Raw genomic sequence first — 16993 nt, forward strand, 5'->3', positions numbered from 1 at the left:
TGGGCTTTTGTGTAAGATAGACTGGAGTTCAAATCCACACTTAATAGATGTGTCCCCTTGGCCAGGCTGCCCTATTAAGTCTGTTTCCTCATCTGTAAAATAGAGTAATAATAATAATACCTATCTCCTGGAGTCGTGAGAATTAAATGAGAATGAATGCTTAGAACACCTAGAGCTACAGGTGAGAGCTTACTAGAATTACTTCTCTAGAGGTGGCAGGCTAACTCATAATTGATTCCTAGAGGTAATATTCTACATTTGACCCCAAGTAATCCACTTCTTCAGAACCTACTACAAATCTTATGAATGTGAATGCCCGGTGGGCCAGTTCAATCACCTCGTGGATATTCAATGTTAAAAGCTCCCCTTTTACCCCTGTCCTTAATTTTAGAACGTCAGTCCCAAGAAACTGTCATTCTAATTCCACCTACATCATCTGCATTTAGGGGACAGGTCCGGGGTGCCATGAACTGTCACACAAAAAGAGAAGACCTCTCACTATCGGAGGGCGGTTCCTAAGAAAATCAAAGACAAGTAAGCCTTTTCTGAACATTTTATGAAAAGGTCTCAAAGTTACATTAGCAACTGTATGATGCAAGCTTGCAAAGAGGGAGAACACAAGCTAGATTAAATAAAACAAAATAAAACCTTGGAGGTCTTGTATCCCTGAACCTGGGCTTATTCTTCTGTTCATTAGAATCTCGTGGAGTGACTCGGAGCTTCTGACCTCTGCCCTGACTTTGTGACAGTGATGGAAAAGGGGGTGAGGGATCCTGAAGCAAAGGTTGAAAGGGCCTTGAATCTAAATACCGCTGGCCTCGTGGGGCTGCAGCCGCAGGTCACGCTCCCCCAGATTTCCCACAGCCCGACACGGGCCCCCAGGCCTCATCAAGTCAGCGTGGTTGTTGTGAAGGTGTCAGATGAGAAACTGTGTAAACAGAGTGACAGGGAGGCCATTCCTGCTTCGTGACCTGCACAGAAAGGTCTATTTTTAGAAACCGCTGCAAGCTGTTACGCCTGTGGAAAGAAGGCCAGCCCCACACTGTTGCTATTTTTGAACATTTCAGTGCATTGGGGTTGTGGTTCTACAATGTTTGTGAAGGAGCTCAGGGAAGCTAAGAACCATCCCCAAACTCTATTTTAAGTTGAAAACCTGAATTTTGAATTTGACGTATACATCATGGCCAAGAAGAGACGTGGAGTGATTCTTTCATTTTGAGGAATAACCATGGAGTTTCTCAAATTGACACTGATCCCATCATGTGAGGTCCCACGTGGGTCAAAGAGATAAGGAAGGTCCACAGGAATGACCTCCCCAGCCAGAGGATGGCTCTGGTGCCTTCCTAGTGCTGCAGGCCGCCTGCCTCGGTGGGCACTGGATCACTTGGCCAGTTTGCTGCAAAGCAGGCTCCCCCATGGAGAGACTGATGTAGGGAAGAGCACAGGGCTGTGCATGTTAAACACACACCACCGCTGATTGTGATGGACATGTGTCTAAAGTCTACGTGTTGAGGAACACCGTTGTATGAAGAAGATAATGTGAAAAGTGAAAGATGCTGAAGAGGGAGGAGGGAGAATCATCAAATAAAACATGAACATACCAAATCATCAGTTCCTGCCGCCAACGAGAAAGGACAAGCCACAAGAGGAAAGGAAAGAAGAGCACGGCCCTGGGGTGGCCACGGATGTCCTGACGCAGCCAGCTCGCCATAGCAAACCTGGCTTCTCTTCCTAATTCTGTGTTCCTGGTCCTGGGATCTGTGACTGGACCTTCCATTCCGGGTGCTTCCACTTCCATAAAGCAGGCAGCAGCTTCTCCAGAACGACCTCTCAGGGATCAGGAGAAGGGCTTGGCCAGTGACCTCTGATCCCCTCCACCCTAATACTAAAGTTCTTTTACATCTATGGTCACCAGTGGGTCACCTTTTCCCATGGATTTTTTTTCCCTTATGACAAATTTGATTTCTTTTTTTTTAAATTAAATTATAGTCAATTTACAATGTTGTGTTAATTTCTGGTGTATAGCATAGTAATTCAGATATATATATATATATATATATTCTTTTTCATATTCTTTTCCATTATGGTTTATTACAAGATATTTAATATAGTCCCCTGTGCTATACAGTATGACCTTGCTGTTTATCTATTTTATGTATAGTAGTATGTATCTGCAAATCCCAGACTCCCAATTTATTCCTCCCCATCTGCAGTCCCCCTTGGTAACCATAACTTTGTTTTCTATGTCTGAGTCTGTCTCTGTTTTATAAATAAGTTCCTTTGTGTCCTTTTTGTTTTTTTAAGATCCCACATGTAAGTGATATCAAATGGTATTTTTTCTTTCTCTCTCTGGCTTACTTCACTTAGAATGATGATTTTCAGGTCCATTCACGTTGCTGCAAATGGCATTATTTCATTCTTTTTTAGGACTGAGTAGTATTCCATTGTATAAATATACATTTTCTTTATCCAGTCATCTGTCAATGGACATTTAGGTTGTTTCCTTGTCTTGGCTATTGTCAATAGTGCTGCTATGAACACTGGAATGCATGCACATTTTCCAATTAGAGTTTCCTCTAGATAAATGCCCAGGAGTGGGATTGCTGGATCACAGGATGTCTATTTTCAGTTTTTTAAGGACTCTCCATACTATTTTCCATAATGGGTGCACCAAATTACATTCCCAACAGTGTAGGAAGGTTCCATTTTTACCACACCCTCTCCAGCATTTATTGTTTGTGGACTTTTTAATGATGGCCATTCTGACAAATTTGATTTCTGTCCCATTTGGGTCTGACTTTGACTAGCAGGAAACATAAGCCTCATCCTCCTTGAATCTTGCTCTCTCACCATGTCTTCTGGCTTTGAGGCAGTAAAACTGGGCCAGACATAGGGAAGAAACCACTTATCTTAGGAAGGATGGAAACACCTCTGCCCAGTGGCATCTGCTAGACAGCTGGTCACTGAGTGAAGGGAAGTGCGTGAAACCCAGGGCCCAGGTTTTTGCTTCACACTTGTTGTCTTTATTGTCACAACCTTCATACAAAGTGGGGATGACTGTCTTCACTTCCCAGAGGAATAAAAATAGTAAAGCACGGGTGAAGGCAGTGGGCCCCACCCTCCCAGTAAGGGGCAGGGTTGCAGACCAAGTCCTGTCCAATTGCAAACCAGTGCCCATTACCACCAAACAGCACTGCTGCTGGAGTGGGGATCAGAAAGGAACCCCAAGCTCCAAGTGACAGGGGACTGCAGAGGCCCTGACTCCAGTGAAGCTTGCAGGAGCTGAGGGCACAGTGAAGGGCGGGCCCTGCCACGAGGAGCATCCTGAAAGTCAGGCTCCCAGGACCTAACCCCCAAGGGAGGGCTGGAGAAAAGACCTCACTGAGGGAGGACTGGGCACAAAGTGTGGAGGGCGTCCGGTCTATCTCATTTCACAGCAGGGAGAAACCCTTCCAGAAGGAGCCTTCTTCAGTGGGGGATGCAGGTGAAAAGAGCGGTCCAGTCTGGCAAGGAGACTCTTGACCATAAGGGCAGTGAAGAGGAGCCCAGCCTGTCCACCCCAATGAACTCTTTTTTCTTTAAGCATAAAGGAGGTTTATTGGCTCACACAACCAAAAAGAGTAGGGTCTCACTGGATCTGACTGGATCCAGGGGCTCAAACAATGTCCTCAGGAATCTGCCTCCATCCTTGGTCCGGTGTCCCTCTGAATTGCCTTGACTCCCAGAAAGGGGGTCAAGGCAACTTGATGCTAATGGTGGCTTATGGCTGCCCAGATTGCATCGAATCAGCTTTAAAACCTCAGCTGACAGACAGTGCCCCTCCACGAGCTCTTAATGCAGGACAAAGGACTAATGCTGTCCAGTGACATCATTCATAACAGCTGACATTTATACAGCAATTTACTACACCAGGGAGAGATACTGTTAACACATCCGTTTTACGGATGATAAAACTATGTTAGCGGTTAAGGCACTTGACTAGCAAATGCTAAAGCTGGGATTCAAAGTCAGGCAACCTGGCTCAGGGCGTGTGTGCCCATCCACCGCACCACACAGCTTCCCTTGTTTTCACTGGGTATGTTCTGCTTCACAAATATTCAGTGTGTACATACCATGTGCCAAGAATCATTCTAGGCACGGGGGATACCACACTGAACAAAATCCCTGTCATCGAGGAGTTTATAATCTAATGAGAGGGAACAGAATGAAAAATGAAAAATAAGAGGTGTTGGGGCTACAGCAGGAAGGGGGTTCCAACAGTGACTGGCTGTGCAAGGAAGGCTGACGTTTGAGCAAATACCTAAAGGGAACCAGGGGCAAGTCAAAAGGGTAAATCAACCATTTCAACTTACTTTAAAAAAAAAAAAAAAAGTAAGTAGTATGCAGCCACTAGTGAAAAACAATGATTCTCGTTCATCTTTTGCTCCTTTAAGTTATGAGGGGGAAGGACAGACGGTTAGGAAAACATCTCACTCCCGTGACAAATCCATGAAAGACGGTTTCAGGTGTCCAGGGTCTGCAGGTCCTGCTCATTTACCATCAATAAATAACAACGGCTGATTCCTAAGAGACCCCTTTAAAGAAACATTCCAAAGAATCCTTTTAAAATCCTCCTTAGAATCACAGTCTTCATGAAAACAGCACAGCAACCTTCCCACATAAACAATAAACACACTAACCAAGCAAGCATCCTCAAGAATAATTTCACACCTCCCACCCACTATGTAAACAGCATCAGACAGGAGTTTGACAGCAGAATAAGGATGAAGTGGGAAAACTGCATTTTTCAAATGCACTGACAAACTGTACAGGCGATCCAGCAGCTAGTGGAGACAGAGCGACGTGGGACTCGAGACCAGGCAGGCAGTGGAACAGACATTTTAGTGACAGAGGGAAAAGCATAAAAAGGCTGGTTTTAGAGGTATAATTTTACCAAGGACACATAAGACTTCAAATCTGCAACATGTAATCCCACTCTTGGGCATATATCTGGAGGAAACTCTAGTTCAAAAAGATACATGCACCCCAGTGCTCATAGCAGCACTACTGACAATAGCCAAGACAGGGAAGCAACCTAAGTCATTCTAAGTGAGGTAGGCCAGAAAGAGAAAGGAAAATACCATATAAGATCACTTACATGTGGCACAACAACAACAAAAGGACATAAATGAACTTATTTAGAAAACAGAAACAGACTCACAGACAGAGAATAAAACTTATGGTTACCAGGTGGGTAAGAGGGGGAGGGGGAGAGATAAATTGGGAGTTCGGGATTGCAGACACTAACTACTATATATGAAATAGATAAACCACAAGGTCTCACCGTAGAGCACAGGGAACTATATTCAGTATCTTGTAACAGCCTATAATGAAAAAGAATATGAAAAGGTATATATATGTGTATAACTAAATCACTATGCTGTACACCAGAAATTAACATAACATTGTAAACTATCTACACTTCAATAAAAAAATAAATTTTTTTAAAAAATAAAAAATAAGAAATTGCCACACACTAGGATGCCAGAGGTAACAGAACCATGAGAAGACAGGTAGCAACAAACACATATTTGAGGTCACCGCTTTAATTGGCAATGGTCAAAGGGAAAAGAACCTTAAGGGTCACGTCAAGTCACACAGACCAGGGGTTTCTCTGCCTTTGGAAGGGTAAGCACTGCATAGGATTCTTAGTGTTCCCAGACATATACTTTATTATTTTTTTTTTTGCCTTTTTTTAAACATTTTTTCCCTGTGCTATACAGTATAATCTTGTTTATCTATTCTACATTTTGAAATCCCAGTCTGTCCCGCCACCAAACATATACTTTTAAGTCTCCCGCCAGGACCTTGCTAGGATACCTGTGATTTTGGAGCATTTATAATTAAATAAGACGTAAAAATATATAATCCAGAAGGAAAGGGGTCAGCAAAATGTGGAATTACCCAGAACAGGACAAAACAGCCTCAAAGCTCTGATGTAGCATTAAGGAGATGTGTGGTGGGTGGTACTTAACAACCTTTCCAAAAACCATTTCTCTATCCCTGGGTCCCAAGAAATGGGGGACTGACACTAAAGCTATCCAAAGTGTGACTTTTCAAAACCAGGGGCAGATGAGTAGATGAATATTCCATGAAGATGCTCACGCCTTGTTTCACTCCAGGACCTCTTGACATTGTCTTCACAGACAACGTCCCATGAGACTGAATAAGTTCAATGGCATCAAGCCATCCTTCTTTCATGGTTTGTTTCATGGCACCATCCAGGAATGGCATGCAGAGTGAACATGGCAACTGCAGTGTGATGGGGATGGTTCCACCCGCTCAGAACGGCTGGACGGTCCCAACACCTGCTGGTAAAAATGAACTCCTGGAGCAGCAGCGTGTGACAACGGCTCAAGTCACAGGTGTTTTCAGGGAGGGCCAGACAAGTGCTCCCCTGCCCACGCCCATCTGTCAGTGGAAACATCACTTGATGAGCTTTTTAAAAACGACACCTCCATATAGCAGTAATGAGAAACAGAGCTCACAGAAATGCACAAGCAGAAGCCAATGCTGGGAGCAGCCAGTCCCCACAGGCGGTCCTGAGACCTCAGCAGGGGCTCTGTTTTTGCACTTTAGTTGCCCCCAGTCATAAGGCTCTGCTCCACTCGCTGCCTGTCTTGACTGGCTTTTGATTCTCTTCCCGCTGCTATCCTCATGCCCCTTTCCATTCTGCGTGTCTTTCTTTCCCCTCTTAGTTTCTACCTACTTGTTGTTTCTCTATATCACTCAACTCACAGCTTAAACCAGTGGTTCTCAACCATCACTGCACATTAGAATCACCTGAGCAAGTATAAAAATGTGCAATGCCAGGCTACACCCTACCCCAGTTATAACAGAATCTTTGCAGGGTGGGAGCATCAGTTTGTTTGTTATTAACTCCTTAGGGAATTCCAAAGTGTAGTCAAGCTTGAGTCGAACCAGCTTTAAGCAACTTTGATGCAAGGATGCAGAATTACAAATGTTTGACTCATATCCTAACTCAGAATTATCCATCCAAACTTATTTATTTTAGCTAATACGCCCACATTTAGAACTAGGGGAAAGGATTCCACATAATTTTTGTGTGATCTCAGAACTCAGACTTCATATCCTCCACAAAGGCTCAGGCAGATATGTGAGTGCCATTCCTTAATGACTGGGCATGGACTGGTGACTCCTGCTTGGAATACATTTGTCTGAAGTAAAACCATGTTATCCCAGGAATGAAACCAGGTCTTTTATCATCAAACCTCCTTCCTGGGGAACAATACGGCATTCCTTTGTAGGGCCAGTGTTAACTGCGTAGCCAGTGAGCATATGTAACCCAATGAATAAAAATAGCAGTTATCATTATGTGTTGTAGGAAAAATGTCCCTTTTCTCATTACAGTAAGGGAGTCTTATTGCATACCTCTTAGGAAACCTAATAACGTGTTACATGAATTTTCCACGGGAAGGAACAACTGGTTAGGAAATCAGATACTATACTTCTAGACAGTGACATTCAAACCTAAGACTCCAGGAAAGCCCAGAACTGCTCTGAGTATGATCTCAGCAGGATTGAAATGCCTCCTCAAAGCCTCCTGAGCGAATTCCCATGATGCCAGGCCTCCTGGAAACGTTCCTGGGGGTCGAAGGCCACTGCAGCTGCCTCCTTCCCCTCCTCTCAACCACTTGCTCAAGTGGAAAAAATGTTGAAAGGGTAAGTTACCACAGTTCTCAGATAGCCTGATTCCCCTCTGGGAAAGTCTAATCCTGGGTCCTCAGATGGGATGCAGACTGTACTGCAGTTTGGGATTTGTATTCATGTCCCAGGTATCAGCCAGTCTTTGCTCAAAGGAAGAATCGCAGAGAGCAGAAGAGTGAGGGACAAGTGAGGTAATGGTGGAGGGCAGTAGCGGCTGAGAGGGTCATCCCAAGCATTAGGGAGGTATGTGGAGAAAGGAAGTATCACTCGAGATGTCAAAAGCTCCCAACACATGAGTCAGAGTCACACTGCCGCCATATTGGCTGCCACCACTGCTCAGTGATCTCCTTGGAGGACACCGGTACTCACACGCCCCTACCTGCACCTCCACAGAGGGCTTAGCCATAGAGCACAGCATGGAGCTCCTTTTTATATCTTGAGAGGCAATTCTTGGAACTTACAGGGGACAAAAATCTTCCAAATTTGGATTCTGTGTCCAGGTGAGGTGGAGGAGGCCACATCTATGTGCACATAGTGAGTACCTGGAGCTTCAGGAACAGTTTTAGGGGGTAGGGGGCAGAGCTCAGTGGTAGAGCGCACTTGGCCTGCATGAGGTCCTGGATTCAATCCCTAGTGTCTACGTTAAGGGAAAATAACAACAACAACAACAATAACAATAACAATAAATAAATTAATTAAGCATTTAAAAAAGAAGATAGTTAAAAAAAGAAAAAAAAAAAAGAATGGTTTTGCAATTGCCTATCAAAAGTTTATTGTTCCTTTTCTATTTGTCCTCAACTCCTGCCTGCCCACAAGAGAGTTGTTTTTTGACATCATAATTTTCCCAAAGGCCAAATGTTGTGCTGTCTAAAGAACTGACCTTTTCAAATCACTCAGCCTGTGTTACATGTGCCCACATAACTAACCACTTAATTCAATGGGACAAAAATGCAACAGGAAATGAAAGACACTTGCTTTGAGAGCCCCCTTCTGCAGTTGGAGGGTCCTTTTCCTTAGCTCAGCCTCTCACCAAGGTGCTCTGATGTGTTTCAGAATCAGAACCCTTCCTACTCAAGTTCTCCAGAAAACATGGTCTTTTTTTTTCTTTAAATCTCCATTCTGAACTTGGGCCTAGTTGGCACTGTCTCTAAAACATTTCCTCTTAGCAAAAAGGTTATAATCAGAACTTTAAAACCCTATGTTCTCATTTACAGAAACAAGTCAAATTAGCACATTAAATAGAACCATCATAAGAGAATGCAGTCGGGTGAATTTTCATAAGCTGAGACTGTATGGTAGAAGCTTCTCATGGAATAAGGGCTCTATTTTATTCCAATGAACCATTTTCATATACACTATCTTATTTCACTCTTACAGCAACTCGGCAGGGAAGATATTATTACTATTCTCTACTTTAAGAAGAAACTTAGTCTCAGAGAGACTGAGTTGTGCTCGTGGCACCACGGCCAGAACACAGCCCCACTGCGATTGGAATCCTAACAACACAGACTTCTCTTCCCATGCTGTTCACCACCTCACAGCTGAGCACTGGCAACTTGGTGCCACGCAGCCTTGTTTAGAGGTTGCAAATTTATAAGGGGGAAAAAACTAGATGCTTTTTATGTTCTAGAAAAGTTTCAACCCTCCCTTCAAACTTCATTGCTTTAAAAACGGGGAGTTCTGCTCAATTTACTTTTTAAAGCTCTTAATGAACTGTTTCTTTAAGCTGCTTTAAAATAGTTAAAAAGAGACATTAGGTGGTTAATCAGAGTAAGATGCTTTAAGAATATAAATGCTTTTTAAGGGAATAGAATCTGTCAGGTGGTGGGAAGGTAGGTGGCAAAAAAGTGTGAAGGATGTGGGGAGGGGATAGTGATAATATCGAAGGAATTGTGTTCTTTCATAAACTGTAACCCTGAGTTGGAAAAGGAACTGGTTTGCAAAATCCTTCTTTTTAATTCATAATATTAAAAGCATTCCGCCCAGAACCAGATACTTCTTTCAAGATCACTAACTTGCAAATCCTTGGCGAGTTACAGTCTCACAACTCAATCTAGACGTGAAAAGGTCACAGAAACCTGAGACGGAGGTAGCACATGTGTGAGCACCCATTCCATTCCATTCCAATAATGTCATCTCACCCTGTTATAAAAAGAACGATTCTGCTAACCCTCAGAAATGTGGGACGGTCTATTCATGGGCCCAAGGGTGGTGGTGAACTTAATTTCATCATCACTTGTGTTAGGAGGGAGGCAGCAGCTGTAAGGCAACAAGTAGTTTTATTTCCAGAGGCTGATGGAGAGCCTCGAGTAAGCTGGGGGCACAAAGCAGTGAAATGCACTTCTTCTCAACTCCCCAGGAAGTTCAAGGTCAGTGGGGAATCGGGGAATCGCCTCTCATTTAAGTTTTTCCTGGGTGAATTAAAACTCAGTTTATTTGGGTTTTCTTTTTTTTTTTTTTTTTCTGTTTTTTAAGAATCACAAATATTTCTGTTTAGTGAGAATATGTCCATTTCTCCTTCTAAATGAAGGAGGCAGCCGGATGGAAAGCACTAGCTCACTGCTTGAAATGTCAAGAGGCTCCAAGACCTACTTCTCAGAGACCTCCTTTCTCACGTTGGCTCCATTAGCACGTGGCCTTGGGGGAGCCACTACACATCTCTGGATGCTGGTCCCTCATTTCTACCTCCAGGCAGAGCCATGGGCTGAAAGTGACAAGACTTAGATTCTCACTCTGGCCCCCACTAATTCTGATTATTCAATTCAGGACAGGAATCTGAGTTCCAACACAAGGCAAGTCAAAGAGCCTGGGAATACACATATTTTAGGCAAATGCTTATTCAGTGTTGCATTTTTTTGTTTTGTTTTGTTTTTTAATTAATTTAACCCTCCTCTCTCATCAATCTCACTTTTCCCAATAAAATGTGATCTACTTTTACTTCTCCTTTTCCTTTTCACACACACACACATATTCATTCAATCAAATAAAAAATAAAAGTTCCCTTACAACACATCAACTCATAGACAAATTGAATGGGAAGGAGAGAAGCTATATTAAATTTGCAGGGATGGTGGAAAGGTTCAAGAGTAAGATTTCATTTTAAAAAGGGGTTTTCCCACCCTCTGTTTAGTGTTCTGAATCAGACATGGTGCCTCCTGTACCCAGAAAGACCATTTCCCTATCCAGCCTTCCCATTCACCAGGACCTCCTATTGTATGCTATGTTCTAGAGATTAAGATGGGCTTCTTTCAAGAAGTAATTTACTCACAAATATGCAATTTATTTTCAGGACAGTTCATGCTTTAATTACCACACTTTACATATTGAACGTACATCTTTCTCATTTAATCCTCACAACAATCCTTTGAGGCAAGAATCAAATAGATCAAATCACTTGCTTTCCAGGCAGGTCAAACCTGCCTCACCATCTCATGCATCCTTTCTCCTTGGAAGAATGAATCAGACTTTCAAATGGCTTCCATGAGCCTTGCAAAAAAACAAAAAAAAAAAATAATAATAATTACCATGAAATATACCCCAAAACTTTTCTTTGTCAAGCCAACCATTGATACCAAACTTAGGAGTAGGATAGTATTTGACAAAAACAGCACCTTGATGCAGTAGGCTGAGAGGTTGGATTTGCCAGGAAAAATGGGGGTTGCAGGCATCCTTATGGGGATTACAGATCCATTGGTTACAGTGCCTTTCTGAGGATCTGATTCAGGACAGGAATCTGAGTCCCAACTCCTGGCAAAAACGTGAGGTTAGACGCATACACAGCAATTAATCTCAACAACCTGTTCTGAAGGAGAAATGTAGCCTCTGATTTTTAAAATTTAAATTGTAGGTTATCTCTGAACAGCAGTGCGTACTCTTTGGACTAAAAGCACCTTACATAACCATCAGGGATTTAAATTAAATCTGAAGACCTTTTCCTTTGTCTTTAGTTTCCATTCTAAAGGTTACTGGTTCTAGGACGCGCATTTTACACCTATCTAAATAAAGTCTCTGCTGATTTTAGAGAGGGTTCAGAGTATTTCAGAGTATTGACTCTTATTTGTGTACATGTCTGCTTTCCTAATATACATACTTTATACCTTTGCATTCACAAAGGTTTCTCCTCCAACTGGAAGATGTTTGTTTTTCTTTTTGAAGGTCTTTTCTTTGGCTTCCTTCTTATTTTATCATTTCCTCCCCGTTTATCCCCCACTAGCTGCAGACCTTCCCTCCCTGTGCACTCGGCAGCAGACACATTCTCTGTTCTTGCAGCACCCAAATCACCCCTCACTCCCTCCCCCCAGAGGACTAAACTTTGCCTTCTTTGTGGGTCAGCAGACCTTCTAAGGTCACTGACCCACAACTCACTTGAGACTTTGCATTTCTCTTGTCACTGTAGCCTTTTAAGAAGGTGTTTTTACTTTTGATTGTTTTTGGTCACTGGGTAAGATACCCTCAAAACTTATGTAAACACCTCCACTCTGCTCCGCATTCTTGGCATATTTATGTTGGATGTGGAAGCTGCCGACATGAGGTGTCACCCTCACCCACCCAAAACCAGCTTTAAGAGAAAAAGAGGCAGGTACAGATGGAGTTCCTGGTATACACATATTTACTACACAAATGATTTCTCCAGGGAACAGATCCCCCCAATTACGTTTCCTGGAATCCACCTCCATCTTTTTTAAAAGACAGAGATAATTTAGGGGAAAAAAAGGAAAGCTAGTAAATGAACTATCACAAGTCACCCTGTCAGAATCAAATGGAAGGAGATGAAATCTCTGGACATGACAAGTGCCAAGGTATAAAGGTAAGACTTCTCCGGAAAGTGACAGACAGCTCTATTAAATACAAAGTCAGATCAATCCAGAGTAAAAGGGCTTCTACCCAGTTCTGTGAAAGGTAAGGGAGGAATGTCAATCCATGTCCACCAAGGCATGTTCATGAATCCTCATTGCTAAGTATGTGTGAGAAGTAAAGACTGCCTCCTTGTCCTCAAACTCGGGGAGTTCAACTATAAAAATCAACACATAATCGATGAGATAAGACATATTCAAAAGGCATCTTAGAGACAAAATGTTTCCCACAGCAGCCGCATAGACAGCAAGGACTCTTCAGTAACCTTATCGATCACATTAGCATCTCTAAAGAAAGAATGTGTCAATCACAAAGGGATTTGGTGTGGACGCAGAGAAGAAATGAGATTGGAGAGGAGCGCTTTGGCAGAAGGATTCCCTGCCGTCCAGAGGGGAAAGGGCCCCGATTCAGCAGTGCCAGTGTCTGGCCCGCTTGGCAGACACGTCTCTAATGGAAAGATGGGCCATCTGGCCATCCGCGCGGATGCCTGCACACTCTGGAGCCTCAAACCACTCCTCACCCTGAGTCTGAGAGCACCATGCAGCCTCCTGACCTAATTATGGTCAGACTTCCTATTTCATTTTCCTGTGGGGATAACATAGTATACTGAGTTTTCGTCCACGTGGGATACTTGTTTCACTTAGAGCTGTCTTTTCCAAAATGAGTTAATGCTTTGACATTGTGGTGTATAGCCTTCAATTTCCTGTGAGTTTAGATAATGTGAATTAACATTCCTAAATTCCATGAGATCCTGGGCACTGTTATGATCAGTTCTGCACCTGTAAGTCTGGGGACTAGCCCTTTAATAGTGGTAAATTCACCAACGGAATAAAGTTGGGGGACACTTCTCAATAACCAGACATCCAGCATGTTTGGCAATATGGCAATATTCCATTTGTCACATGCCTTTCTAACCCAATCCAGGATAATTATGCTCAAATATTGCACATTTCCTATGTACTTATACTTTACACATTAAATCCTCATACTGCCCTTTTGAGGCAGGAATTATTATTTCCTATTATTATTTTATAAATGAGAAAAATTGAGGCTTAAAGGGGCCCAAAGTCACATAATTTGCAAGTGACAAGGCCAGTTTTCAACCCCAGGACTGTCTGTTTCCTGTTCTGCTAGAAGAAGTAATTCAACTCTCATGTCACTATCAACTAGAAGGCATAACCAGAACCCAGCATGACTACTTTTCATGGCAGGAAACAGGACAGCCCTCTCCAGAGGTTAATCGATCACCAGAGTCCCAGCAAAACACATCGGGAGCGTAGATTCTGCTGTCAGTCCTCAACAGATAAATGCCAGTGTTCTCAGACTGGGCTTTGAGTTTCAATATCAAAGTGAGTCCACAACTCTCAGCACTTTTCTGGACACATGGAACAGGTCGAATGGTTCTCAGCCTTCCTACCCATCTGTGTGAGCAACTGGCCACCATGCTTGGGATGACTTCTTGCTTTACTCAAATCTTGACTCACAAAGAATGGGCTTATGTCTAGAGTTGGCCAATAATAACATAAATAATAGCAGCAGCATCTGTGGTTACCACGAGTTACCACTAGAATATTTCACTTAACCATTCTATTCACCTTGTAAAGTGGGTATTCTAATCCCCATTTTAAAATATGTAAACTGAGTACAACAAGGCTAAGTAACTTGCCCAAGATCACACAGCTGGAAGATGGCAGCCCTAGAATTTGAACCCAGGTCTGATCTGACTCTGGTGCCTATGCTTTGAGCCACTCTGCTTCACTGGCCACCAGAGAAGCAAGGTCTGGTTAGATGGCCCTGAAGGGAAACCAGACACAGTCCAGCACACTGAGGAGAGTCACTAGAGCCTGGGGACATGGTGGGACCACACCCATGGCTGTTTTTATGCTTGGGAGGAGGGGTAGTTCCCCTGAGCAAGGGCTCACTCAGTAGACTTTGAGGAATGAATGAATGCAGAAGTGAATGGTCCCCTAAGAGACTGTCTGAGGCATGATGAGAAGACTAGCTTGTTTTTCACATCTTGCAAATGGAGTGGCTTGATTAAAGACTCTTAAAGTTTCAGCCAACTAGAACATTCTCAAATATGATAACATGTAGTTGCCATGGGAGGCAGCCCAAACCTGATTAATGAAGAACTATCCCAATAAGCAAAATGTGTAGGCCCAACACTTAGTAGGTCAACACAGTAACACTCCAGTGGCTGGTGAAGGAACCAGGGGCATCTAGATGAACTCTTTTCTGGCTCTTCCACTTACCAGCCCTGCTACCTTCAGCAACTCACTTAACCTCTCGCCTATAAAATGGAGTTAGAGATAGCTGTCTCACCAGATTCTTGTTAGTGCTTATGAACTAACACACATAAAACATCTCCAGCAATGCTTGGTTTGTGTGATTTTAAAAAAAAAATTTAATTCCCTCCCTCCTTTCATAAGAAATTCCCTTCGCCATGAGCTGTTTTCCCAGGACTAGGCAACTTCTTACTTTAAGGCATTAAAACGCATCACAATCCAAACCTTTCCCCGCAGAGGAACCACCACTATCACAACAAGAAAGACAAAACAAAACAAAACAAAACAAAACAAAGAAGGAATTCACTTGTTCTGATGATCCCCCTGGGGGAGGTGAGGCTAGTGGAATGCCATCTAACCTCCAAGCCCATCGCTTTTTCCAGTCCCACAAGGAGAGGACACTTCACGGAGCTCTGACCTCATCGGGATCAGGGCCACTTTACATCAGTCCCGGAAATGTAGGAAGTACAGTGAGAGGGGAATCCCGTCAGCCCAATACCTGCTGGGGAAGCCAGTGTTTCACCAGACAGTCATGTCTGAAATGTCTTCACATGGCACAAGAAGGGCAAGGAAAAAAGGAAAATTGAGGGATAGGGGGCAGCAGAAGGATCACCACGGCGAGGTTTAAAGAACACGCTCTTTCCAGGAGCGGATGGGGAGGAACCTGGGCGCACGCCCCGCCTACCTGCGCACCACCAGCCTCAGGGTCTTGTAGGATCCTTTCACCAGGGAAACGGCCTCCCTTCTGGAGCTGCTCAGCGCCACCTCGTTGATGTGCACCACCTCATCCCCGGCCCGAAGTTTGGAGCTCACCAGGTCCGCTTTGCCCCCTTCTTCGATCTGCTCAGAAAGACGAGACAGCCACAGGGTGAGTCCCCGGAGCCCTGCCTGGGATCCCGCGGAGCCGGCCCAACAGGCTGCGGCCACACCCCACTCCCACGATAAACTCCCAGAAGGCAGGGGCCGCCTCCTGTTTCCGTAGCCTCGGGCATCCAGCCCCTAGCCTGCCCACAGAGGGCGCTCGGAAACACTAGCCCAAGGGATGAAGGAACTCGGTTTCCATCGGAAAGCCACTCAGGATCCCCTGCGTGCTCACCACCACCACCCCTTTAATCGTCAACTCCCAAAGTCCTTCAAAGCAACAATTTTATTCTTTTAGAAGTTGCGTTCTTCTTACCTCCTTGTTTTTGGTCTAAAATTATAACTCATTGGGTAAATAAACTGTGGTACATCCAGACAATGGAATATTATTCAGCACTAAAAGGAAATGAACTAACAAGCCATGAAAAGGCATGGAAGACCTTTAAATTAAATGTGTGTTATGAAGTGAAAGAGGCCAATCTGGAAAGGTTACATACTATATGAATCTAACTCTGTGGTATTCTGGAAGAGACAAAATTATGGAAACAACAGAAAGGTCAGTGGTTGCCAGGGTTAGGCAGGAGGGATGAATAGGCACAGCAGAGAGGCTGTTTAGGACAGTGAAACTGCTCTGTATGATACTACAAGGTTGGATACATGACATTATTCCATGGAGTGTCCAACACCAAGAGTAAACCCTAAGGTCAACTATGAACTTTGGGTGATGATGTGTCGGTGTAGGTTCATCAGTTGTAACAAAGGTACCACTCGGGTGGGGATGTTGACAATTAGAGAGGCTTTGCAAGGGAGTGAGGAGCAGGGGATATATGGAAACTCTCCACTTTCTGCTCAGTTTTGCTGAGAACTTAAAGCTGCTTTAAAAAATAAAGTCTATTAAAAATTGTAATTCATTCAATAAACTGACTCAACACTTGTTTTATGCTGGAAATTGTTCTAGGTGCTAAGGCTGTAACAGTCAACAAAACAGACAGAAATCCTTGCTCTTCTGGTGCTGAGTGGGGAGGCAGGAAACAAACACTAAACGTGATAAACAAGTAACTGATATATTATGTGAGAAGTTGATGAAATGCTTTGGAAACCAACAGAGCAAAATAATGCTCTATCCAGTGCTGTATGCCAGTGGATGCCTGCGGCATGACAATGATGATGAAGGGGAATAAAAAGGGAAAAAAATAAAACAAAAACAAAAAACAAGTAAACAGAGCCTAACCCATATCTTCTCTTTTTTCAATAATTACTCTCCAGAATTATACACATGTCCAATA

At 43.5% G+C, this 16993-nt stretch overlaps 1 protein-coding gene across 2 annotated transcripts in view; it reads right to left on the reverse strand.

Annotated features, from left to right (window-relative positions):
- Positions 1–16993, reverse strand: part of SHROOM3 (shroom family member 3) — a 297161-nt gene that overhangs the window by 178324 nt on the left and 101844 nt on the right. For both annotated transcript variants that reach the window (XM_032457483.1, XM_032457490.1), the window contains one exon: positions 15532–15686. In XM_032457483.1, coding sequence (XP_032313374.1) covers positions 15532–15686 — 155 coding nt within the window. The remainder of the gene's footprint in view (positions 1–15531; positions 15687–16993) is intronic.

Source organism: Camelus ferus, chromosome 2 (genome assembly GCF_009834535.1).
Source record: "Camelus ferus isolate YT-003-E chromosome 2, BCGSAC_Cfer_1.0, whole genome shotgun sequence".
NCBI lineage: Eukaryota > Metazoa > Chordata > Mammalia > Artiodactyla > Camelidae > Camelus > Camelus ferus.